Source organism: Falco punctatus (genome assembly GCF_963210335.1).
Source record: "Falco punctatus genome assembly, chromosome: 3".
NCBI classification, from domain to species: Eukaryota; Metazoa; Chordata; class Aves; order Falconiformes; family Falconidae; genus Falco; species Falco punctatus.
This window is the reverse complement of record NC_137582.1, coordinates 121,736,082-121,763,462: the sequence shown is the minus strand read 5'-3', so window position 1 is coordinate 121,763,462 and position 27,381 is coordinate 121,736,082. Positions and strand designations below refer to the sequence as shown.

The window sequence follows — 27,381 nt, the reverse complement described above, 5'->3', positions numbered from 1 at the left end:
TTGACTCTTCATACACATTGAAACAAACCCTGTCTCTGCAAGAAATTCGTTGAACATACTTTAGCTACTTCAGCTGTATTATCAAAGTCAATTAAACCAAGAAGCTTAGGGGATGTTTAACCCTGCTGCAGTAACTAAATAGCCAAGAACATTATTAATGGGAATTTAACCGGAGGTAGAATTTGAACTATTTAAAGAGATGGAAAAGGATTTTTAACACAATGTAGTTGGATCACATTGAGGAACTCTCTTCTGGTTTAGAAGCCAAGTGAAATGTTAGCATTTCTCTGAATGATGTTTTGGGCAGACCGGGTTAACAGGGTGTTGGTCAATGTTGGCCCGCAGAAGGCATCCCAGTGCTGTGATGGTTGTCACACACAATCTCAGCAACTACAGACTCTGATGAGGAATCTTAAAGGAAGGACTGTGCTTTCAGATACCTCCCTAAACAAACAAGGAGAGAAGCTCCACCCAAGCGTCCCATCTCCAGACCTGGCTTTAAGTACTGCAACCAAGGGAGGCAGGTAGCTGGTAAGAAATGAGAAGCAGAAAATGTCAGCGTCCAGCCTGGTCCTGAAAAGGGCTGGCAGGTGATTTCTGGAAGATTCTGTAGACTATTGTTTATTTTGTTTCAAAGATAATGGTTTATCTCTCCACTTAATTAAGAAAGAGACTGGGCTGGTCCTTGATGCAGGAAGCTGGGCTCTTCACATGCTTCTGCAAGGTTGTCTGCTTGAACATTGAGTTGGTCTCTTGCTCTTTGATCAATTAAATAATTGCCAGATTTAAGGCCAGAAAAATTCTTTTCTGCTTGAACAATTTGAGGGGTTTGCACTCTTATGAGTGATTTTAACCATGTTTAAAAGTACTAGAGGCATTAAGAAGTTATTCTGGTATACCCTTCCAGACTTTTTGCCTGTTGTTGAGTATCCTGGTCCCCAGCATGAGGGAGATGAAGCACAGAGAAAGGGAATCATCACCCCTATTCAATGATGAGAAAACAAACTCAAAAGTGTACAAACAACATCATTATCTTCATCCCCATATACATAAATACATATCCAATGAAAAAAGCATGAAGCAGCACCGACATTTCTTATTTATACTTTGGCAGATCTTCCCTTGAAGCTGGTTGTTGTGTTCTGTTCCAGAGCAGAAAAAGACCCCAGCCTGTGGTCCACACTGTAGATGATGCTGGAATCATTATTACCGAGCAAATTACACTTCCATACCAAGTTGTTTTAAAAAGCAGGCAACAATCCAAAAAAGTAAGCAGCTGTTAAATTCCAGATCCCTTTCATCTGTCATCAGAAATACTATTCACTAACATCTACAGAGACTGACCTGTGCAATCAGAGGCAGCAGCGTGCGTGCCACGGAAAGCAGGATATTTATTGCTGGTGATAATGTATGAGAGGAAGGAAAAGGCAATTTCGTCTGAAAATTTAGGTAGGTTGACTGTTAGAAATACCATCTTTTCTTTGCGAGCAGTACACACATGAGACAATGTCAGCCTAAGGCCAAAGTACCATTTTTGCCAACTAATTTTTTAGAAAGTAAACTATTCCTTCATTGTGATATACTTCAGACAGCAAGTACAACATCATTCAGAAACCAGACAGCAAAGTATTGAAGCCATTTTTTTAATTGAACCTAATCAAGTCACACTAAAAGCACACACACACACACACAAAAAAAAAAAAAAAGCAGCAAACAGGTATAAAATGGCAGAGCAATACTGTGACAATTCCAGCATGTTGTATATTCTGGAGTACACACTAATAATCATCATCATAAGCAGACAGGATGAGAGCTGCATTGTTGTTCATTTGAAATCTTCATTCTTTTGCTGGTTGCTTTCCCATAGGGTCCTCATTAACAGATGCTGGTTAGCAGAACTTCAGGGTTGGACTATCTCAGCAAAAAGGTTCTTACCCATTTTCATCCTATTCATTCCACTGCCTAAACATCTCAGCTGCTGAGCTGGATGCTGGACAGAACAGAAACAGCATCTAGCGTAAAGCTAGTCTGACAAGGGATTCAGGCCAGTGCCTACACTTGACATTAGCCATGTCAGAGGCCAGTTGTGGGAACCTCTGTGGTGCCTGGTGCCAAGTTTGTTAAAGTCAGCACTGCAGCTCATTAGTACCAGGTCCAAACTGCCAGTGCAGAACAAGGCACCAGCTCCAGTGGTTCACCAGCACTCCTTGTAGGCTCATGAAGTGAGATGGATTGTAATAAGCATGATACTGCTATGAAGTAAGGGCTTCTTAATGAAGCTGGCTATCTGACAGAAGGGGTAAGAGGCACCAACAGCAGTAGAGAAACCATCTTCCGTCCATGACCATAGCTTAGATTGCTACACAGGGTGGTGGGGATTCTTTGGAAGGCAGCTCTAAGGCTTCCTCATACGATGGCAGGACAGCCTGAAAAAGACCATTAGTTATGCTCTGAGGATCACACGAAGGGCATCAAGTGGATTGCAGAAATGCAGAAGTGTTAGAGGTCAGCAGCACTTTATAACCACTCTGCTGCAGGGGCACACACTGCTGGCAAGACAAGGCTCATCATATTTGCCAAGTTTCAACAAGACAAATGCCCACACTTAGCATTCCACCTTCTTCCTCTTTACTTCTCCCCCATCTTTACAGTATCTCTTATTTTTGGAAGGTCTTCAGTATCTTTCCATTGTGTCAGAGTGGTGGATCCTACTATTAGAGATCATCAGTAATCTAAGGAAGGACACTCAGATTCATTATCTAACGAACTATTAAGATGAAGGGCAATGCACTGAATCTCTCAGACAGTGATCCAATGAAAGGTGAAGACAAACGACTTTAAATAAAGGTAGCACTATCAGGCAGAGCAACCAACGTTCAACTGCAATTGCAACGTTCAACACATCACTGGATCAGACAGTACAGGTGGTATATTCCAATTTTTCTGCTTTGCCTGGAGCCTGAGTTTCAGGTTTCTTGCAGATACCACTGACTTTGAAAGATTTTGTACAAAAGTAAAGTTAAAGGAGTATAATTGGAAAGTGATTATTTGTACCTGTTAATGCACATTTGAAGGGTTGACCTATCTCTCAAACCACCAAAGAAGCAAAATAAGGATTATCAGGCACCTCCTCAGTCTAAACCATGCCTTTTCATGGTGTAACTCTGAAGCAGTCTTTACTCACCTTTTCAGCTGCTTGTGGGTCAACTTTCACCTCCTCTCTCTTGCTGGCTTTAACATACTTAAAGCAGCTTAGGACGCATTTGAACATATAGGCCTGAAAAGGAAAGGGGAGTCTGCCGTTGCACTGCAAGTCAACAAGAGCATTTCCACTTTTGCATCAGCTTGCTATAGTCCTACTCTCCTCTCTGGAGGCAGGAGCCTGGGACCATGTGTCCCAGGGCCTTAAATCAGCCTCTCTTGATCCTTTGCTGGAGAGGTGACAACTCCATCTGTTCAGAACAGTACACTGGTGTGGGAAATCAATAGGACTAGTAATACCATTAAATACAAAGCCCATGCTTAAGACCTCTGAGCGTGCAATGTCACCAGGTAGGAAAAGAAGGCATGTCTTTCATGTAGTTTTTCTGAGCAGGCTACATAGTTTGGATGTCTCAGAAAAGCACCTTGGGCACATCTACCTCACAGACATCCAAGGCTCCCTGGTCAACTAGAACTGACTTGAAAGGTCAGCTCATTCAACAAAATCTGATACTTGCAATAGTCACACTTTTCTGACAAGACCACCTTGCACCTCAGACTTACAAGGTGCAATAAATAGAGCTTTTCTAAGAAAAATGGAACGATTGATGGATTGAGGCACACGAAAATAAGCAAGGCCTGTGAAACATACCGTATTAAATAAATATTTTCCCTACTCTGCACAGTGAGGCAAAGTTGTGTGCCTCTTATTTTTATTGGCGTTAGAGTCTACTTTATAAACAGTTGCATTTTCAAAGGAATGTAGGGAGTTATATGCCCCAAACAAGCTATGCGGCTTAGGATTTCCTAGAACAATGAGGACTGTTTGTCTTGACACGAAGCCAAGACAAAGAACAGGAACAAGGAATGAAGTATCTGAGTTGAAGGAATCCATCTCTCAAACACATTTCCAGAGATGAGGAAGTAAATCCAAACTTTGACTACCTTTAGGGAATACTGCAAAAACCTTCCCCCCTCCAAAAGCCTCTTCATACAGAGAGCAAACATGCAAGACACTGAAGCTGTCATATAAACTGTACAAAAAAATCCACTGATCTGCAAAAGAAGCCCCAATACACTTTTAAAAAAATCATACAACAAAAACCCCCTTTCTTTGATTTTTATTCAGGAAAAGTTTGCTGCAGAGCCAACCCAGTATCTACACCAAGTTCAAAGAAGTTGACTTCAGTTAAGACTGCTGCAAGTAATAGCAGATTCAAGCAGAATACATTAGTACACAGATTATATGAAGGCAGTAAGTGACTTGGGATTATCCCATTACCAGCTAACTCAAAACACTCAAGAGTCACTGAAAGATACCCTTCTCCACACAGAACTGAAGAGGGAAGACTTCTCTGACAACCATTGACATAATAAGGAAACGGGAGGCTGGTCCCACAGGTCATAAGTGAGCCATTTCAGACGTAATTGTGTTAAACCCTTTATTTCCCATCAGAAATATTTTATTCTCCTTTGTTTCTATGCTCTTGACTTTACGAAACCAAGGTGAGATAAAGATTACTTGTGGATACACAGATCAGCAAGTGAGACTGCCCTAATGGTGCTATGAAAACATCACCCCTTCTCACCCTCTGCACTTTGAATACTTTGCATCTCCAAGGATCTTAGATTTGACCAACTCATGATATCACATTGAGGTTCTACAAGTAAATGTACTAACAGCCACCACACTGGTAAGAGCTGTGAGGTTGTATGGAGAGACTCCTGCTTTGCAACAGGGCACGCTCCCTGCAAAGGGTAGTGATACATGAGAAAAGGAGGGAGAGGAGTACGACCATTCCTCTAGCATTGTCAGAGAAATCTACGGCTGAAAGGGTGAGCAAAGCCTTGCGGGTCTCATATGAGGTCTCTGGCAGAGGTGTTAAGGGGGGCAGGTGCCCCATCTCTTTTCCATCTGACAGACCACCTTTTAGCTGAATAATGCTATGGTGTGGGATGCAGATAGCTATGTGGGGACAGTAACTGCGAGTTGGCTGGCAAACAGCACTGGATACACAGAAACCAAATTTTGGTGTAAGAGGAATAAAGGCTTGCAATGGGTCATTAAGCAAGTCAATTTATGCAAAAAGATCCTGGACTAGTGCAACCTATTTAGATACTACCTTGGTGTGAGGCATTCAGTGAACTGAAATTTATGCACCCTAAATTGGTCAAATGGTCTTTTTAGGTCTAAAATGTTTCATGTTGCCATGTTCCTCATCAGATCTTTATCACCTGGGAGGAACTCTGTCATGTAAATGGTTTTGCTGCACATGAAATAGGAGAGGGATTGTCACTGATTTTAAAGGAAGGAGTTCCTAATAACTTGTTTTGGGGAGTTTAGCAGGCCAAGGAGTGCTTGTGCCTGCCCATTGTTGTTTTAATTATCCTCCCCCCACCCCTCCCTCCTACAAACTCCAGTGCAAAAAGTCATTGCAAGTTAAGAAATCTTGTAGCTAACCCTGTGGAAAATTCAGATCAACCCATTTGCCAGGTCAGTGAGATTTTTGCTGAAGACCCACGCTGCCAGCTGGGTTTCAGGGTTATCTCCATTCCTATTGAGCAGTTTGTGCAAATATTAAAAGATAAGCTGAAGTCATGTCTGCAGTGCAATCTTATATAAGACACTCCACTCCACACTGACCTGTCTGGCCACATGGGAAGAGTTAAATAAAAAATGTGTTCCTGCTAAGTGGCATTTTTCACTGTGACAGAATCTGCTCAAGTACCTGGAAAGATCTAGTTTTCTTAGCTGGTCTGAAACCCCTCAGTGGAAAACATGTTCTCTGTTCCATCGAAGCAAGAAGAATAGAAAGCATCTCACAGTGGAGTTTTCTGAGATGCAAGCAGTATTTAGCAGATCATGGGTTTTAATTAAATTTCAGGGTATCAGTGTGCATAACTCTGCTTACATCAGTGTGGACACAGTGACTTAGCCAAGTGGAAGATCTAACCTGCTGCTTAGTAATCTAATTTGGGCACACAAGTAGCAGAAGAATTTCCTATATTGGTTTTCAAACATCTTACCCTTCTAGAGAAAAATGGGCAGTAATAGTTTCTGGATTTAAGAAAGATTTTGCTTTATAACTCACATCTACAGAAGCATAAAACCAGTGATATGAACATTAGATCTGCCCTGGATGCTGGGCTGAGGCACAGCTCCTGTTATGCCCAAGGAGAGACCAACAAGGCTTTCCAATCCTACACCCCAACCCAACCCCCACCCCGGGCAGATTTGAGAAAGATGTGAAACCAGTTCATCCTGTGCCCCAGGCAAGAGCTTCATTTCAGCCTCACCAGACCCCAAAGCCATTTACCTTCAGGAAGATGACAGCAATGAACACAATGGTGAAGGTGACCATCACTTTGGCGTATTCTTCTGTTGGTATCTTCTCCAGGGCTGGCAAAAAGCCCTGTGAAAAGAGGGAGAGGGTCTCAGTCATAAAACCAGGGTCACACAAGATGGTGGAGGTCTCAGCAGGTTTCTCAGCCAGCCTGTGGGAAAGGTGGGACAGGCCATCTTCCCTTCCTCATCAGAAAGAGTACAGGGATATTTTTTTCCTCCTGCTGTTTACTCTCCTTTGGCAAAGATTTTCAGAAGACTATTTAAATGAGAACTAGAAGCACGACTGTTTAATAAAGATGAAAAGTTGATGCCTTTTCAGTGTGTGCAGGCAGGTTCCATCCAAATCATTTTGCTCTGCAATTTGCATCCATAAGATTCTTACAAGAAAAACAAGGTGTACTTTTAAGAAACATGCTTAAGCAAGCTGTCAGTCAAGAACACTGTGTTGGTGAGAACATATGGAAAAATCCTTCTTTGTCATCAGTATATACTGTAGAGATCAGAGCCAGTTTGCTCTGTCTTGACAGCCACTGAAAGAAACTTCGTAGGGGTTTACAGCATAAAAAATGAGCTGAGCTTGCTCATAACCTACCCCATTGTCTGAAGACTTGAGGCTGAGAAAGGTGGGGACCTCCATATAGGAGCTGCAGAGGGTGAGGATACTCAGGCAAAAGTCCAGCAGCTGCAGAGCCAGGAAAGGGATCTTCGAGTGTCCCTGCTGCAAGGTGAGCAGGGAACAGGAATTTCGTTATGATTACAGGAGTGCATCACTTCCATAGATTTTTCCACATTTTACCCAAGGCCTCTGCATTGCTCACATTGACAGCCCAAGCTACTTAATCCACTTACACTAGCCAAAATGGTGAGCAAACCACCTTGTTGAGCAGATTTACACAAGCTCCACAGAAGGGGTCTCCATCTGGAGCCATGCTTATCTCCAAGAAACCCTTCCTAGCATGGGCACACCCTGAACAACCTCCCCAAAGCCATGAGACAGAAAAAAAAAAATCAACAGGAAGATTCCCAGACATGGGAAACAATGTCCCAGCTGCCACTCATTCTCCTTACACACCCTCAAGCCCCCCAGGATTGCATCCCATCCCCAGCCAGCACAGGCACTGCCTTGCCATGAAGAACTGTGACCCAAGATAATGATCCTTTACTCCTACATTGCACATTGGTCTCCAGCTCATAGACAACTGAGAAGATCACCCCAGAAGTGAGTTGTTACCTACCACGTGGCTAAGGGAGGACACAGAAATGGTTGCTGGGATTTGTATGTAGGAATTGAGCATCGTTAGGAGGCTGAGGAGAAAGTCCATGACTTGCAGAGCAAGGAATGGGATCAGGAGACGTTCCCTCTTCTAAGGAAGGAAAGCAATGCCAGTTATTTCTGTCCTGAATGGGAAAATGAGACCAACTAGCAATACCTGAAAGGACATATATTAATGTACTCCAAAAGCAAATACTTTCCTGGACTTTCTGCATCTAATTTCACATGCTGTGGTGACAATTGATTCAGAAACAATGAAGGACATCAACACTGATTTTTTTTCACCCCCCTTGGAAAGTTTCTGTGAATTTTCACTATGCAACATTAGCACTAGAGCCCATCAGATCTGTCATTCAGCTGTCCCCAAAGTTTACCACTACAGAGAAAGCTGGGCTCCCACACCAATGCACGGTCATGTCTTCCTCTGAAATGGGAAATGAATCCACAGTGTAACAGGAGAGTTACTGTTCCCTTCCAAAGTCTGACTTGCAAAACAAGAAGGAAATGAGGCAATAAACCAACATTTCCAAATCATAACACTTCCATTCCTTAACACAAAAAAGTTGTGATGGAAATGTCACCCAGATTCAGTAAATCTGGCAGTTAGCAGCCTTGCAGATAGCCTGAGACTGCGAGTGGAGATATTTATCTGCTTTTCTGATCCTACTTCAGTATTTTCAGGGAGCTCCCTCCAGTCCCCTCCTCTAACACCTCCAAACTCAGAGAGGCCTCAGACAGCAGCTAAGCATCATTAATGGAGAACGTACCTTCACCACACCGAGGAGGAGGTTGAAGCTGATGATGAACAGCATGATGATCAACAGGAAACTGGTGATGACATCAGCTAAAAGTCATAAAAGTAATCACCACATTACTAAAAGCTGGACGCTAATGTCCTAATTCAATCATACCTCTAAGGAAGAATTAAAATGTGTATAAACTAGCTGAAAGGATTGAACATGCGGGAATATGAATGCCATGCAGCTGGAAGGTCACCCTCTTTTCCTTTTTTATACTCACTTTTTCACCTGTCTTTGAAGCTCTGTTTCTTTAGCTGCCAGGCTAAGCAAGGTGTCAGCTGGGGCACACTGGAGCCAAAAGCCTTTATTGCCTGGACTGAAACGTTATATATCCTAGGCTACCACATTAAGGTAAAATGCAGGGCGGGGTGGGTGGGTGGGGTGGGTGGCGGGGGAGAAAAAAAAAAGAAAGAAAAAAAGCACAAAGCGCTTTGGGTTAATGGTTAATAAACCTGAATTTAAAATTATTTTGAGACTCAAACACAGATAAAGTAACCAACAGTGAAATCTGGTGAAAGTGCTGCAAGATTCACCAGCAGACAAGAAACATGCATTTTAATGACCCACTGCTGGTGTGGATCACCGAGTGTCCGGTTTGGGTGCAGGAGGTGGTCTCCTACGTACCCACAGCTGCCCACCGAAGAGTTCCCAGGAAGGAATCTTCCCTCTTGGTATTGCAGCCTGCCCGATGCTGAGCACCAAAGGCTTGCTTGCGCTATACAGCATAAACGTCTGATCTCTGTAGCAGTCTAGACAGTGCAAAGTTCTCTGTAAAGCTAGTTTGCTTCTATATTTTTTTTTAAAAAAAGGGGGGGTAGGGGGTGGAACGGGCAGGGATGGGCAGCTCACTCCAAAGGTGAGACAGTGCTACTTTCTTTATCTGCCTCTGCATAATGTACAGTCTGCTATGGTTCATCCTCTAACTCGCTCTCTAATTCCTTTCTTACGGCTTTACCAGAGTTTAAAAGAGCAACAGCCTGGGGTCTCCAGCTCCCAAATGCTTGAATAAAGGGTTTAATTTTATTAGAAAAGAGCCAAACTTAACTTTTCTGACTTTTTAAAAGCAACTGATCCTTTCCATGGGTACTTTTCTCAAACATCAGAAATGTTTGATTGCTGGCTTGTTTTCCCCTCTTGCCAACTGCCCGATTTATTCCATGTCTGTTAAATAAATCTAGTGCCTAACCTTTTTTTTCCCCATTACCTCTTTTACAAAGAGACCTAGAAGTTGTGCTTTAGCCTGTTGGATCCCCAATATATCCCAGCTGCTCTGAAATCCTTCACTGCTCCACGTTACCCATTTTTCCCCACAAAAATGCCCCTCCACCTCCTTCAGCTTTGAGCATTTGCCTATAGCTTTGGTAGCACATTACATTTTTAGTGGGGTGGGGGAGTATTTCAGTCCTTGGCCATACACCGAAGTGTCCTTAACTCACTTCCTAGATTTGCTGACAGTAGCATAAAATAATCTACCAGGACACTGAGGCAGAGAAACCCACCCTTTCTTTCAGGCAGATAACACCAACACTGCTATTTTCAGCAACAAAACATTTGCATTGCAGCAGTCACAGCTATACCATAATTTGGCCAGTTACTCTGAGGGAGCAAATGCAAACACTTAGCCCAAGCCATGGGAAGAGCCAGGCTGGAAAAGGGCAGACCTACCAGCCGGTGCTGCCCACGGCATCTGGCAGGAGATGGGTGCCCATTAGATGCAGCAGCTGCAGCATATGCAAACTGCCTAGTACTGCATCCAGGCTCTGCTAAGCAATGTGGGTATGGACAAATGTCAGTTAAAGAAAGGAGTAAAGATGATACCGAGAAGCTCTGGAGCCTTTCCAGGGTTGCAGAGGACCTGCCTGACAGCTTGGCTGAGCCACATCTGGTAGCAAGCGTGGTTGGCACCACCAGCAACACTCCCCACATCCTTAAGCTGCTAGCAGAGAGTGCACTTTATTTCATTTAAACGCATTGATACAAAAGATATTTTAACTTTCCCTTATGATCTTCTCAAGAATTAGCAACAAGCTCAACTCTCCTCTAGAGATGAGATTTGCTGATGGGGAACCTTTAGTGTGAGATGAAGCTCTGACCAGTACTTATTCCCTGAGCATGAGAAGCCTCTTCCTTCCTGGGGCCTCAGGGAAAAACCCTTTGAGGAGGCTGCATCCCTCAAAGAAGCAAAAATAGCTCATCTCAGGAGAGCACTACATGAGTTGCTGCACATAGAGGTGTCAGGCATTCAAGACCTAACGAAGCAATCAAATGTATCCAACAAACACTTAACCCACATCAGGAAAAAAAGACTTCTGATTGCACAGAACAAGAAAATTGCTTTTACTTATAACCCGATATAAATGCCCAAAGCAGGAACTATTTACCACAAAGTAATGAGAATTGAAGCAGAACAAGAAGTCTCAGAAAACAGCAAAGAAAGAAACCCCAAATTCAGCAAACCCCAAGTGAGGGGAGGGCAATGGAGAAAGGGCTGTGCTGCAGAAGAGGCTGCTGGCAGCTTTGCGGCTTGTGAGGGTTGTGGGAAGAACCTCGGCTTCAAGGCAGAAACCCAAACCCACCTTTCAGAAGCATGAGAGACGAGACAAGGCTGTGATCTGGTGCACAAAGAACCAAAGATTAACACCAGGACAGCATAAAATCCAAACAAAAAAAGAGCTTAACAAAGGAGACAGTCTCAGCTTTTGTGAGAACAGCTATAAAAAGACATCCCACTCCCATTAAACCCCAACCTGCCTGAAGCCATTTTCCCTGGTTTTCTTCCCAGAACCAACCATCAGAAACTTGCCCCAGAGAGGGTTTATCTTTTTAGCACGGTGTTTCCTCATATTCAAGACAGCTGTGTTTTTCTGCCTCTTTCTATGTGGTCTTATGCTCCAGCTCTCTCAGCAGGCTCACTAATTAATTGGGCAACTGGCCGTTGCTTCTGCAGGCTAATTGTCGGCAGAACCCAGCTGAATTTTGCAAGCAGAACCTAGATCAAAAAAACCCTAAACAAAATAACAAAAAAAAAACCCAAAAGCCCTCAACCTTACAGACATGAAAGGATGGGAAGAAAAGGAAAACCAAGAGAAAACAACTTTCCAAGCACTGTTTGCCTTCTATTTGTTCACAGCAAATACGCCCTTTCTGCTGACAGCAATCTCTCTGTTCCAGGGGCAGTTTAGTATAACAGATTTGATCTCAACCATCAAAGATTTTACTTAAACAAAATTACTGCTTTCTTTGTGGAGCACATTTAGCAGATGGGCTAAAGAAGTGACCCCCTCGGTGGTAGCTGCTGGCTGTTAGCCCTGTCTGTGCAGACCCTCCATGAGGTGGGAATGAGGGATTTGTTGTTATGGAGAGGCCAAATGCCTCCTGGAACACTTTTCAAGGGCTGGCAGAGCAGCAAGTTGCCTTCCAGAACCAGCGGCAGATCCTTGGGGAACCCTGGGATTTGAGGCACTTTCAGCTACAGCAGACCCTAGAAACCATATTCCTGTGGCTAACAGACTCTTTCCATGCCCATGGCAAAAAATGTAAGATTTTAATTTTTAAGTCTCTTCAGTATTTCCCTCCATGCTTAGTTGGCCTTTGTACGTTGAATGTTTGTCTCTCTTGTACTTAAAAAAAATTTTAGGAATCTTGAACCAAGCTTGAGTACCTGGACAATCTCCATCACAGGGGCATCATTCCACTGTTTTCCTCTCTGTTCCTCCCACACGGTCATCTGGGTGCCTATCTCAGGAATAACCTGTTTTCCTCTACAGCACCTTAGAAAGTACCGGAGTATTCAGAGTGACAGGATTTGTCCCTGTAGAAGGTGTGTTGGGTCTTTGAGGACTGTTACTGCATAACAAGAGGCAATTGTTACAATAAAGGAAATTCCAGCTAAAAGGAAGAAAAATTTACAATAGGTGATACCATCTTGAACAGGGGTGCAAAGATGTTGTGGAATTCTAACCCGGGGGAATCTGCAAACCTCAACTGGACAAAGCCCTGGGCAAACTACCCCAGCTTTGGAGTCAGCCCTGCTTCACGCAGTAGGTCAGACTGGAGACCTCCAGGGATCCACAGTACTTTTGCTCTGCTTCGATAATTACAAAATCAGGCAGGGGAAAAATGTTGCTCCTCACAAAGCCTACTTCAATCCTCTAGCCCTAGAATATCCTACCTACAGGAAATCTCCATTCTGTGGCCACCTCCACACTGGCATGGGTGCTTTATTGCTGGCAGAGGGTGTGGTGAGAGCTTGCCCCCTTTTTCCAAAAGCATACAGGAATCAACAGCAGCAACAAAAAAAATAACATGCTCTTTCTTATGCTTTTTCTTACTCAAATTCTCTGGTGCTACCTGAGTGTCCCAGAGATCCCAGGGGCTTTAATGAGAAGGAATACATACATTCTGTGAAGTAAATGCCATTTTCCTTGGGGAGGTGGGGTGGCCAGAATGGGGGCATATGGCAGAGCCGCCCAGAGCAACACTAGACGTTTGCAGCGCTGTCGAGTAGTAAACCCACCCCACATCTAACAGGAAGACAGAGCATTTACTTGCCAAATGTCTTTTTTTATTATTATTATTATTGACCTCACATCGGGGTTTTTTTGCCCTGAATGTAGCCAGGAGGGACATTGAGTCCTAATATTTCTCATGAATGCAGAGAAACCCCATTCTGTTTTATGGCCCAATAAACTGGCATGGGAAATACAAAGAGGGCTCATAAAGCTGTGGTTTAACAGTTGCACTCACAGATTGTCAGGGATGGCAGTGTCTGATTCAGTGTTGTGGTAAGCTGCAGGGCTTACCTGTGTTGTTTCTGGACAGCTGCATTCAAAGAATGGGCAAGACCAGTGGGGGAAAGAAGCCTCCCAGTCCCTTTAGCCACATTCGTTTTTCATCAGAGAAGGAGGGAATATTTTCTGCATAGGAAATGGTATGTATAGGATATGGTATATGCTGTGCGCGCAGGTCTTTAGGCATAACCGAAGTATTTTTCTTGGCTGACTGGACAGAAATTGAAACAACTTTTCCAGTTGTACTTTGTCCACAGCCTCAATTTTTATAGTCATCAACGAAAAATAAAAGTGATTAACACTCAGACTGTAGACAGGCGTGAATTGAAGACATCCTAAAGATTTACCTGTGGTGAGCAGTGGCATGTAATCTTTTCAAAGCAGAACACCATTCATGTTAGCAGCTTAGAACTGGTAAGGAGGTTTTAATTGAAATGTTTGGGGGGTGGGGGTGGGGGTGGGGAGTTGGCTTTTTGGCTTTATTTTTCCAGCAGGAAAAGCTAGTCTGCCAAAACTCATATGCTTTCAGGAATGAAGCACTGCCAAGACAACCTTTACTAGGAAGGCTTCTCAGCTCCAGAATGAGATTTCTACTAGACTGGAAATGGGGGAGGCTGCATGGGAAGTGCACATCCAGATTTCTGCTGTATGTGAGAGATAGAATAAAGATTTGAACCTAATTCTTCCAGATTGCAACTGAGTGCCCCAAATCACCACAGAGCAAAGCCTGGCCAAAATTAATCTTGTGTTCCTCCTTAAATATTAGTTTGGTAGTAAATTTAGATCTACTGTAGATTAGCCAACATCCTGGCATTGACCCCATGAGGGGTGGGAAGATCATCTTCAAGGCTCCCAAAGACAAAGAAGAACCTGAGTCTTCTTCCCATTTTAATCTAACATTTTCAGCAGGTCTTATATTAATTTTTTAGTCAATTTTCAACAAAAAACAAAGTCCAGAGGAGCACTTTCAGTTCTGTGCTGCCTGTGGCATCTTGTAAGCCAAGGTAGCAAGGAGTATCAGGCTGCAAGGGACAGAGCATCCCTCTCCTAAGGGCATTGTCCCAGTCACCCTCCCTGTTACCCTGGCGATGGGAAAAACCTGTAACAAACCCAGATCTCCTTCCCCTCCCTGGCCATATCTGTGGAGGTGGAGGCCCATCCCATACCCTGTTCTTAAAGCAGTAAAACTTACTGATGTGAAATCTTGAGGGAGCTCTGATTCCTTATAAAGAACTCCTATATGTATTTTTTCCTCTTGTGTCATGTGAAAAGCATTTTCCCATAAACCTTGCTTTGTTTATATTCTTCGGCCATGACTACAGCGTTAGCATTATATATTCCAAGATTTGCTTTAATCTGGCAGGATCTACAAATAGAGCAGCAGATGCTGAGGGCATTGATAAAACATCTCTCTAAATTGTTCTCCAACTCTTCCATCTGGGTTTTGAAGTCAAATTGAACTTTCCGTACTGCTTTGCTGTGTCGTTTCCCTGCTAGTTTCTGGAAATAGAAGGGTTTGCACTATGTTTATTCCAACTATAATCAGAAAACGGTCTCTCAAGCAGAGCCCTTTGAAATGCTTAGGAAGAGAAGCCAAGTGGAAGTGCTGAGAACTTCATTATAAAATATTCCTTTTTGTGTAGGAGGCAGTGGAAGAGGGGGGAGGGGGAAGACCTGTCATTTTGGTTGTGTGGGAAGTGGGGGGATGTTAAAAATGGGGGCAATTTCTCTCAGAATGGTTCTATTCTTAAAGAAAACCCTCCAGATTTGCAGAAATGCACAACTTGCTTAGAAAACATACTAGTTTTGCATGGAAATTATCTGAAGAATCTGTCTCAACGATTTGTTTCTTTTTCTTTAAAGAATATTTTGTTTAGATACTGGAAGAAAAGTAAATATTATTTGTCTTGGATGATCTTTCTGCAAAAATTAACGAAAAAAATTTGTTATTTTTACCTAACTGTATCTGTGGGAAAGTATTCTGGTCTGCAAATATCAGATTCAGTTTTCAGCAGTTCAGATCACTGTATTAGTCAGAATGCAGGTGCTTATTCCGCCATCAGGAAAAATGTTTCCAACTACAGCCATGTTCAAGCCAGGTACATCAAAACAAAACCAGAAAAAAAACCAATAAAAAAAACAAAGCCAAAATGGGGAGGAAGACCTTAAGGTCACACTTGCATCATGTTACTCAGTTTCCATCTGCAAAATTAAACCTAGAAACTTACATTATGGAAATGGGAAACTGGATTCTTCTACTTACGTTGTGCTGCTCCCAGGCACCCGGCAAACAGCCAGGTTTTAGAGCCGGTGTATTGCATGTTGCCCTGATGGGAAAGCTCTGCAGAAAGCATTGTGCAAAGTGGTCATCGTGCAAGTCTACTGGGTGTTGAGTTGAGCCACAGCTGCAGAGGGACCTCTGTGTACCACAGCTAAGCCAAGGAGCCTCCAACCCACCCAGACTGGGCTGCTGGAAACACTGGCCCATGCGGAAGATGGGAACCATGGCAGCAGACCCTCACGCAGTGTCCTCTTAGCAGGGCTCACCCAAATTTCCATTTTCCACTCACTGTTGATGCCTTTCAAAACAGCCTTGGCAGATCACAGTAGTAACTCCTAAAACCCACCTGGGCTCTTTTGAAACATGTGAACCCATCTGTTAGCAATAACTACTCCCAGACAGTGACTATGCCTGTTTTGGTGCTTTCCACTGTGTCTGACTCCTTCCCCAGGGGCAAGTGGGTTTGGGATGTGCAGGAATCTTCTGTATTTGGTTTCCTTTTCCTCCACTTGCAGGGGGCCTCTCTAAGCATGCTTGCAGCTTGGGGAAGGTCACGCTGGAAAAGCAAGGAACAGGCAAGTCCTTGCTGCTGTGAGTTGTGTTTTTCTCTGTCCAGGAGCCTTCTCGGCAGGGAGAAACAATGCAGGGTGTGGGAGCCTCGTTCCGTGCACAGCAGTGAAGGGTTATCTCAGCTTGTGGGAATATACCAAAAAGTGACTAAGAAAAGGAAAAAGCACCCTGTGCTTGTTGCTTCCAAACAGCCTCATGCAGAATTAGCTTGGTTAAGAAATATTTGAGGTTGGGGGAGTTATTTTCTTTTACATGACACCCCACATGAGATAACTGCCAGGTCTCTGAAAATTAGGCTAAATCCTTCTGAGTTCAAATCACAGTAATCCAATCAACCATGTTGAATGTGATGCTCGTGACTATTTATGGGATATTGAAACAGCCTGTCTGTTTCTTCCAGACAGCCAATGTTCTCCAAAAAACACAAGGGGTTGGGAAAATCTGGGGATGGGGACCAAAGGGACAGGGGGGAAAGGGAGGTGGGCTGGTGTGACCTTCTGAAGTGCCTTCAGCTGTGAGGTAGGAGACCCCTGCATGGCATGATGGGTAATGAGAAGGCGATGACTCCATGGCACAGAGGGCAGGGTACTGGTGGCAATATCAGGTAGCCCATGTACCTGTGGGGTGTGGTGTGGGGCTGCAATTTCTCCCTGCTCTGGGACTGAGGTCACTGGCCAGACTAGGTCCACTGAGGAGCTTGTCAGACACTTCAGTGTTTTCCAGGAAAATGCCCAACTTGGGAAGGAGGTCAACAGTCTATGTAAGACTTAAACGACCTACAGTTGGCAGAAAGGGAGAGAAGGGGAAACCAGGATTGTCAGATTCATGCCAAGTGTATTACAGAGGGAGTGGGAAGGCTGCAGGATTATGAGGGTACCGGAGAGTTTGGGCTGAGGGCCTGATCCACGGTAATAAAGACAACTTCTCTGGGCTCCACATCGGTCTCCAAAAAGCCAACACAGCCATGGCATAAACCACAATCTAAATCTTTAGAGCCTAAATGTTGTCTCTGGGTCTGAGCTTTTGATGCATTTGCTCTGAATACCTGTTTCCAATTATTTTTGATGAAAAAGAAAGAGGTACCAATGCAGGCCCTTGGGCTCACTTTCAACCCACAGACCCTTGCTGCTTTCCAGCATCCCTGTGACCTACCAATTCTGTAGTAATCCTTGTCCAGGTCTTTGCAAAAGCCTTTCCCACTCGCCACCTCCAGGGAGTACTCAATCAGCAGCAAAACGCTCATAACCTAGAAACACAAAAGACACAATTCAGTGGGCACGGTGTTTTAAAGTGTAAAAAGAAACTAAAAAAGAATAAAGCTCTCTGTAAGTCTAGCTATAGCACTTCAATGACAGAAATATAATTTCCCTTCTTTTACTTATCTAAGAAAAATCTCCAAATGTGCTTTATTCATATTGAACCAAAATTATTTTCTCCAAGTTTCTGAACCGGACCATCAAACCCCAGACTCCAGAGCTCATTCCATTCTGACTTTAGCAAGCTGTGAGATGGAGTGAGGTCTAGAGCTGTGGTCTCAGTGCTAGCACTGAACGTTTGTATCCAAGCAGTGATGATCTGCAGTGAAAAATGAATTTCTGACCCCCAGGTTAGGGACAGCTCCTGCTATGTGTGGGGCACTGGGCAGTCAGGGGCTGCAGAAGACTTCCATAAGGCTGGAGACCTCACCATGGAGTACCTCAGACAACAAGTCTAGGGTAATTCCATGCAAGTAAAGCCAGGGAACGAGTAGCCACAAGGCCAAACATTCCACCGCATCCCTCCTGGGGACAATCCCACCCTGCTGGTGTGTATGCTACCAGTAGCACTGCCAAGGGGACCAGATGCTGTGGATTCAAGAGCACAAAGTCCAGGGCCACAATGGAGCATCGGTCTCCTCTTGCTGCTGTCAGAGCAAGTAATGCCTCTTAGGGGCAAAGCGCTACTCTGCTGCCGTTTATTGCTCCTTCACCACTTCACTGACAGTTTCAGCACTGTATAGCAAGATGTCACATTTCTGATGGCACCATGCACCTCATCTGGTTCATCATTTTCTTCCCTGTTTCCCGATCTCTACTGTCCTCCCTCATGCTTGGTATGCCTTTCCTTTCTTCTGCATGTTCAGGCTGGAGCAAGCTGGAGCACAGCATAGCCTGCCAGCCCTATACCTACAGCTGCACTTCCCCAAACCAGCATTGTGTGTCCTGTGTTATTTTAAAATTGGCTTAACAGTGTGGATGGTGGGGGAGGAAGCCTGCTTCTACGTTCCCTGAGAGTGCAAGAAACATGGGCTTTTCACCCAGGAGATTCCACTTGCTTTCTGGACAAGATCCCTGACCCCTCTGCTGCTGTGAAAAGAGCTGCTACTTCTCTGCCTGGGCTTTACCCCTGTCCCGGAGGACCTCTTGCCACCACAACAGGGCACAACCTGAGAGCAGAGAGCAGGAGTCTGACCAGGAGAAATGCAAGGATCATTATGACTTGTGCAGGTTTTTTTTGGAGACGTGGGAACTGTGTCTGCAAGAGAGGAAATCTTGAGGTGTGCAAAAGATGGAGAAACATGTGCGAATATGAGTCTCCATCTTCACCCCCCTGCCACTGGATCCAGCACTGGGACTACCCATTCTGCAGACCACCAGGGCAGGAGCCATCAACAAATGTACCATCAAAAAAAAACAGGCTGTCATGAAAAGAGAGTCATCTGAACCCCACACTGATGCAAGAATCAGGTTTGTATCTGCCACCAAGATCAACAGAAGCTCGGGTACCATCAAGCTGAGAAAACATTTCCCCAAGAGCTATAGAAGCCTTCCGTTTCAACAACTGCCTAAAGAAGTGATGAAGGCAAGGAGGAAGCAGAACTGTTGTGGTCTGCGCTTGTGTTTGCAAACCCGATGTGTGGGAAGCAGTATGAAACCAGCAACTGCAGGGCATGATGCCCACCTAGCTGTGGTGGGAGCAGGAGAGAATAGGTTTGTCTTTTGCAGAGCAATGGCTGGATGTGCCATATGAGAGCCAGACAGAGTTCGAGCAGGAGTAATGTGTGTTCAGGTGTGCTAGGGCTGACAACGCGAGCAAAGAAGAAAGAGGCATAGAAAGAAAGGTTTTGCATTGCCCTAGAAATAGGGAAGCCAGGCTGGGAGGGATGGCCTGCAGCAGAGACAGGAGCAGAACACACTTTCCCACTGTCTCTGCCTTAGCTGCATAAGACCTAGAAATTATTTTCAAAACCAGATTCACAATCTTTCTGCACCACGAGCTGCAAGTGCAGTTTCCCGAAGAGCTGTATCACATTCCCCAGAGCCTTTTGCTTCTAGAGTGAGCATCCACCACACCACACTGCTGCTGCAGTGGGGACTGGGACTCTGTATCCCACCATAAACCTTCCCTCTGAATTTAAAATACTATTTAGCATGTGAGTTGGAAGAAAGGATGTGTTATGTTTTGTCCTGGCCTGTCTGATATCACATTGTTCAACTACAGGCGACACATTGCATTTTAGATTTTTGCTGTGCAGTAAATGAACTTTGCGATTTGTTCATGAGGCTGATAGGGAAAGGAGAAATATCTAGATCTCATTAGTGGGGACAGAAAAAAGTGAACATGAATTCAGTTTAATGTAACACCGTGTAAAGTCCTATGGAAACATTGAACCTTATCAAGGATGAAATTGCATCAATCTGAGGTTTTCTTTATACATGAAGGTCTCCCCAGGGGTGTAAAGGATCTCTTAACTAACATGGAGATCACACGCTGACTTCAAGTGCCCTAACTTGTCTGAGAGGTTTCATGTATGTGCTCCTGAAGAGATTTCACTTCCCTTATTGCTCGTGTTGGTCAATTCCTTCAAATGTCAACATGGAATAGGAAGAAATCCGTTTTTCAGGTCTCTGTTAAATGGAGGGCTGAACAAATGGGTGACCTGAGCCCTAAATATCAGCTTCATTCCTGAACGACAAGAGTGAAAGCAGGACATCAGATCCCAAATGCCCCCATCCGTGATGGTTTTACAGCCAGAGCAGAGCCAGAAGCTAAACTTCAGCATGAAGAACTATCTCCAATGGCTATCAAAGAGGGGAACAGTAGAGTAAAAGAGGCTCTGGTTTCCTTGCAGGTTTTGAAATGAGCCACACAACCAGATCAAGTGCAGTCACATAAAATAAGTACATGTCCAATAGAAAACCTCAGCTCAACCAGAAAGACTATGGAGAAGACTTTTAAAGTGAAAATTGGTTTAATTTTCCCATTTAAAAGGGCTTTTGCATAGAAAAAATGAGCCAGTGAACTGCAACGAGATAAAACATGCAACGATCTCCAGGCCTTCCCCTTGGCTCTCCATCACAAGTGCCATGTGAGGACCAAGATACTTTCCCATCACCTGACTTGGGCTCTGACATGCTGCTTCCTGGCATGTGACAATCTTATTTATTCCTGTAGAGAATATACATACAAGGTGATGAAACCTCTACAGTGGGTGGCTCGCCCCAACTTGAGAAGGTAGACGAAGACTGATGTGGCGCCTGCCCAGCACCCCTTGCTCTGCAAGGCTGTACGTATTCTCACTCGAGGTTCACCCTTCAGCTCCAGAAGAAACTGAAAGGCTCCCATTTCAGACAGACAGGACTGCTCAGAGAAGCATTCAGTTCCCTTTCTTATTGCTATGTCATGACAGGAGAGAGACAGGCTTAAAATAGGAAATGTCACCTCCTGGTCCACAACTTGCTTGGTGTTCTGCAGGCTCCCAGCCCCTCCAGCAGCCAGCCCTTCTTATTCTACCTCCTATAGCTGCAACTTTTGGAGGACAATGCTCATCTTATTTCTGTCTCCATTTAAAAGGAGTGCTTCAGATTTCTCAGAAAAAGATCTGTAACACCAGGAAATGAAGTTACTTAGCCAAATAATGTAGGATTGAGGTAAAGCCAGTTGTTAAATCAAGGCAGTTAAACTCGGGGTGTCTTGCAAGACAGAATCTTAACAGCATGACACCAGCAGCCCCCATTCCCTGGTGAGTAATTTTCCTGCAGCTGCAGTGGCGTTAAACTGCTGATAGATGTTGGGTCATGTACCATTTTGTCTGTGCAGCTTGACTGATCTCCAAATAATTTATCTTTATGCACGTGGCCTCGGGGTGATGGTTGCTCCTTTTTTTGTTTCACACCAAGTGTTTCTGGAAGAAGAGCTTGAAGCCGTCACAAACAAGGGTTACTGGGGTCAGTGACATGCTGCTCTGACAATGCCCTGGAGTGCTGTGAAGGGTCCTGACAGTGGTGCACATGAGCCAGGTGACACCCAGCACTTTGAAGGCAAATAGCTCCACATTAAATGCTATACTTTCAGAGCTTTGCCTTTTCTTACTTTAATTTAAAAGCAGTCATTGTGGCAACATAGGATGAAGTGAGGAGTGGTTTTAGCTCCCATTTGGTTTCCTTTCAAAACATTTTATCTTGCCATTCCTGCTGTCTCATTCTCCTCACTTGTTTGTGCAGCAGAGGTGCTCCAGGAGGACAAGGGAGCAGCACAGGGTCTGCTGAACATCTTGGATCAGCCACAGCCTGGTGAAAGTGCAATGAATCGCACTCTGTTATCAACATGAGTCATGTCCACAGGTGAGGATCAGACCTGGGGAAGGTCCCAGAGGTGAGACTCTGCTCCTTGAGTTAAAGAGCTGCCAGAGAGAAGAGCTTGTCTGTGACAGGCCAGGCCAAGGTACAGATGTGCTGCTTTCTAAGGCCTCCTTTGGCTCTAGTCAGGGATCAGCAGCAAATGAGTTGCAGGTTCTGTGCTGTATGCACAGAAGTAACTGTCCAGCCTTGTTCTTGAAGCTAATGTCAAATAACTTGAGGTCTGCTGATGCCTAGGAGGGAGAAGCTGATGAGCAGAAGGATAAATTCCTCCATGCTTTCTTCAGAAGTCACCTGCAAGTCACCTCACAACACCCAGTGAAGCTTTGCTAATGACACAACTCTAATTCCCCTCCTCATTCCCCTCCTTCTTCCCCATTTGTTTGAGAGTGCCCATGATTTATTTCAACTGTCTATGGAGAGATCCGCAGTGAGACAGATCTAATTTATAGAGGACAAGACATCGCCACAAAGCCTGAGAGCTTGTGTTTGATGGCATTACTATCACCCAGCATCACTATGATTCATCACTAGGACCCACAGCCATAATATATACTGATATAAGCCAACAGTATTGATGAAGCAAATCATCTAAGTCACTGCTAAGTTATAAATCCCCTTTTCCTTTTCCTTCCCTCTGCCCAGCTGCAGTTACATGATCAAAAAGGTGGAGAAGAGGTAGAGGAAAAAATGGTTGCTATTCTGTGTTATCTCTTAAAGAAGTAAGACAAGACAACCTTCTCTGAAAATTAAACTGTTTTCCAAGGGGTTCTGTGAAAAAGAAACCCACTGAGATGATATAGTAGGTACAGACACAGTGGGACCCACAGGGACTTGGGGAGTTATAGGTTCTGGTATTGCAGTGATGGTTCGTTCCTCTGGCAGGAGCCAGCAGCAGCAGGGTTGAACAGCTGAGGGCTCAGGCTGCCCCTGCCCATTCTCTATATACTTTACTGGATCAGCCCTGGTCTTCAAGAGTATCTCTGGCTCCTTAGCCTAAACCCAAGTCATGTTGTTTGCTAATGCTCCCTGGCATCACATGCCCTGTGTTGATCTTGCACATCGTGGTGTAGAGGAATTTTTAAAGGATCAAGGATATATGTTACCATTGTCCGGGTTGGACAACCCAGGCCTGTTAGTTGAAACTGCAGAGCAACTTTAAATTGTCCTTGGAACAAGCAGTGTGAGAAGGAAAACAGGCTATGCACAAACAAGAAGCCAGGTGCAGAGCAAGTCCTGGGAACCGCGAAATCAACACACTCTCATCGGCACACTCTGATCAGGTGCCTGCAGCATGCTCACTGATCAGCGACATGGACACCCACATGACCAGAAACTTTTATCCAATCACCTGTGTGTAAAGTCGTGTGAGCGGTTGGTTTAAGTTATAAATATGACCTGTTTGTTTAATAAAGTGAGCACGGCATGTAGCCATATTGGTGTGATTGTCGTGACTTGGCCAACTCTCCATGGGGGACCCTCTTTATCACGGCTGTGCGTATCTTATGGTAATTACCATTCTGTTTTTGCAGTGATGCTCCACAAAGTTTCACAGAGTGACCCCAAACCCTCCTGCCCACCAGCCACATCCACCTGGTCACTGCAATGGTGGGTGAATTGCATAGGAGTTCTCATTTAGAGACATGGGGCTGTTTCCCACCCAGGTAGCCCTGGCACTGGGGATACCAGCATGCGCAGAGGAAGAGCAGAGCAAGAACCCATCTGTGCTTCTGTGGCATCTGCTCCAAAAGCATGGGCAGATTCCATGGTCTCATGCTGAGTTTATGTTGCTTGTGATCTGTTGGGTGCTGGGTGAAGCCAAGCCAAATCGTGCCCTGGCAGAGCAGAAAGGGGACACATGTCAGTGGCTTTGACTGCAATGTGAGAGTTTGATCCTCATTAAAACATCAGGTGGAGTTATTACTGCTAAGTCTTTTTCCTGTGAACATGCTTAAGACACGCTGTGGGCAATGGGCAAGTCTGTTTTAAAGATGGTCTCAGAGTCACATTCATACTCAGCGCAGACTTTTCCCACATATAACAGGGTCAGCAGGCAGCTCCTGCACTAGACCCCCAGTTGCCCACACTGCCACGCTGAGCTTGCTGCCTGGCTTTGGGCTGAACCACTTTTCTTCAAGACCAGTCTGCTCTAGAAGGGACTGACACCACACCCGGCAGCATCCCTTGGTTTCAGGGCCCAGCATCCCTCCTTTACCCTCTCTCAGTTAGCAGTGCAGAGAATTTAAGTGTTTTGTCACAAATCCCTATCCTTTTATTTATATAGAATAAGGTATAAAGCACAATTACGTACACCACACAGAATTTGTGATTTAAACCATGTCACCGCTGCTGACAGTCAGGAGAGGGATAACATTCACAGAGATAAAAAAGACAGTGTATGAACCAGCCTCTGCTCACGGAGAGCCCTGTTACACTAGAACTTGTCAAACATGGAAAAGAAAAGGTTGGAAAGAAAATGTGAGCAGAATAGAGCTGGAGATTATTGAATACAACAGCTCGTACACATGATAGTTTTCATGTAACCTCAAACTCAAGAAATCTCTGACATACTGACTGCAGAAGATGCGCAGGGCAGGGACCACCTGTCCTTTCTTCCAGTACTTTCTGCTCTAAGCAGCTGCTGCTGGCTGCTGTTGGAGACAGGCTGCTGGACTTCGGGGCTGACTCAGGACATCTGTCTCATGACTTTTGCTGTTGCTGTTTTGCAAAGAAAAGCGGCTTCCCTTGCTCACCCACAGTGGACCTTTGAACGTCTTCCACAAACACTTTCCCATGAGCACTGTGAAGGCTCACTCCAAGGCTCTTTGCCTTTTGCTTTTCAAAACTCACCAGATATCTTCAAAAGACCCACGAAACTCTTTTGAAATAACACATCCTTCATATGATGGCACTGGTAATTGAGTTTTCCCTGTTAGCCACTAGCACTGAAAAGTGGTGTCTCATTCTCCTCCATCACACACTGGTGCAAATCAGGAATCTCTGTTGTTAGTGGCATCGTGGTGAAACACTAACGAGAAAAATGTGCCTTGGTTCAAAGCCTTTGTTGGCTTCTGAGAAAGACAAAGCAGCCTTTTTTCCTCCCAGCTAGAAAAAAAAATTCATTTTCTGTTACCTCTGTTTCACCAGTGATAACAGATAGCTCATGTCGCATGGCACGCTTGTAGCTTTCTGGAGTAAATGTGTTATAGTTCCCTGTCTTGTGTTTTCCATCTTTGCCCAGACCTTTAATTTTGCCAGCTCCACGCCAGAGCTCAGCTATACTTCCTAGCAGGGTCCTATTTCTAAACAATTCCTGACCATCCCTCTGTGACAGCTATATGTTTAATTGGTTGTCAGAAATGACTTGTGCTCTGCTGCAGACTCTCAGCTTTGATAGTTTCAATTTTTGTGTCTTGGGGTAATGAGAATGCACAAGAAATGCAGCCACTTCTTTTTCTTTAAAGCAGTGAGATTATAAACATTGGGCTGGTGGCAAAAGAGGAGTAGCCTGCCCAGGGTGTAATCTACATATGCAAAAAGCAGAAGGCAAAAAAGGTTAGAAAATTGCATGATTCTTTTAACTAATCTCTTAATATTTTTGAGGTGCCCAAATGATTAAAATATGGCATGGAAATGCCACTACAGCGCCTGGCTTTCAAGTAAAGCCAGGGGAAAGATGCTGGCAGTTCCTCTGCATGCAGATGTGATGTAGACCCAAGTTTCTCTGCTCTCTTGCCCTGGGCTGTCACGGGATACCTCCTGCCCCAAAACAGGCGGGTGCAGAGATGCTGCGCTGCAGCTGCCACCACCAGCCCATAGTGCTACCAACTCCTGGTGTGTTTATGAAATCCTGCCATTCACGAGATGCTTTCCCTTTATCTTGCTATCCAAAAAAGCAAAGAAGCTGATCTCCAGCTTTCTTTGCCTTTCATTTAATGAATTGAATCCTCCACCAATGTATGCTGGCATGGCATCGTGGAAATCAAAACCATTAAACAGCACGTTAGGCTGCCAACTTGGCTTTGTGAGCATGGGGACTCCACTTTGGTGCCATGAAGATTTGCTCAGACAGCATGGGTTGCTCCTGCTGCCCCAGGTAAGCAGAGCGGTGCTGCAGGGGGGCCAAGGCATATCCTTCCTGCCACAGCTGCCATGTCCAGCACAGGTTTTCAGGCTGCAGGTCCCCTCACTCTGCTTTTCCTGTGCAAGGAGTGGGTTAAGAGCCACCGTTAACTGTTATCACACTGCAGGCTTCCCACCTGTGACTTTGCACACCGAGTGCAACAGATGGGATTATTTTAGGTGCCTTTGCTGTGTGAGAAACCACATCCTCAGTATGACTTAAAGCCACTTGAAAGCATCTCTGTGCAACCAGGTGGCATGGAAGAAATGGCCCTCCAGGCTCTGCTGCCTCTGTTTGCTGTCATCTGTGCCCACCCCCAAGCAGTTACGCCCGCTGCCTGGCAGCTGAACGCAGCCATAGATGCAAATGGAATCCGAAATGATGCATATAGCACCCAACTGGCCATAGAGAGAGAAATAAGGCAGCTTTGCTCACCTGCCTTTTGCTTGCCTGGGGCCCAAATCCCTCCTCCCTCCAGTGACCCATAATTTCAGTTTCCAATGCCAATGTGCTGCCCTGTTTCTAACCAACAGGTCCAGGTAGCCACATTGGGCCAAGCTACACCCCCTGCCCAGGTAAGAGCTCCTGAATTAAACTGCAAGGGCAAAACAGAATGCAAAGCGAGTTTCCATGAGCTGCAATTGGTAGAGCCAGGGGAAAAATAGTTGAAAAATCCTCCCAGTACAATAAATTTCTTCCTGCTCTCCCGCCTCCCCCTTCTTCTCTTTTGTCCACCCCTCTTAAATCACTGGGTTTTGTTTTTTTTTCTTTTGGGAACATGGAAAAGTCAAGTCAGGAAACCTTGTGATCTGGATGATTACACCTTATGCAAAGCTACACTTCTGCCCCTTTCCGTGTCTCCCTCTCCCTGTCCCCACTCTCAGCCCTGCAGCTTACCATGTGGAAGATCCCTAGAGCGATGGTTGCTGTCTTGGTATTGAAGAAGCAACATTTGGGGGGCTCAGTCATTGTCTGGGCAGTCATTTTCTGATCCCCCTGCACCGCTGTGAGCTGATGAGGCTGAATTTGCAGCAGCCACCCCACTGCAAAGCAGAGCAAGCAGCACAGCTCAACTTCCTTCCTGGTCTATAAATGTGTTAAGTCATCTACAAAGTCACATGAGTTGTTTGATTTCTCAGTAATAAAGAAAGCAAAATTTTGTTGCTTTTCTAACAGATTTTTAACTGCTTGCACAACCCAGATGGCAAATATAAGCACAAATACAGCTTCAGGCAGGAGATGGCCAACAATGAGATATACGGGGAGAGGAGGGATCTGAAGCAGAGTGCAGCTTTGTCCTACAAAATCATCACAAAGTAAAAGCAGAGGGGCAAGAATTTCACCTTAAACTTGACCCGCTGTTTTTGTGGTGAAGTATC

General features: G+C 44.8%; 1 protein-coding gene across 1 annotated transcript; it reads right to left on the bottom strand.

Annotated features, from left to right (window-relative positions):
- Positions 1-1,627: 1,627 nt before the first annotated feature.
- Positions 1,628-27,080, bottom strand: LAPTM5 (lysosomal protein transmembrane 5). Its single transcript, XM_080379190.1, has 8 exons — positions 26,900-27,080; positions 17,414-17,507; positions 8,588-8,664; positions 7,783-7,911; positions 7,140-7,265; positions 6,519-6,614; positions 3,185-3,277; positions 1,628-2,426 (listed from the first exon to the last, which is right to left on the bottom strand). The coding sequence occupies exons 1-8, from the start codon at positions 26,984-26,986 to the stop codon at positions 2,352-2,354; spliced, it is 777 nt and encodes a 258-aa protein (XP_080235316.1). The 5' UTR covers positions 26,987-27,080; the 3' UTR covers positions 1,628-2,351.
- Positions 27,081-27,381: the final 301 nt, after the last annotated feature.

Excerpts from the sequence above, each read along its gene's own strand:
- LAPTM5 (XM_080379190.1), bottom strand. The coding sequence starts at position 26,986 with ATGACTGCCCAGACAATGACTGAGCCCCCCAAATGTTGCTTCTTCAAT. Across the intron at positions 7,912-8,587 it reads TCCTCCTCGGTGTGGTGAAG|AAGAGGGAACGTCTCCTGAT; the intron begins GTACGTTCTCCA and ends TTCCTTCCTTAG. Across the intron at positions 2,427-3,184 it reads ACCCACAAGCAGCTGAAAAG|GCTGTCCTGCCATCGTATGA; the intron begins GTGAGTAAAGAC and ends GGTCTTTTTCAG.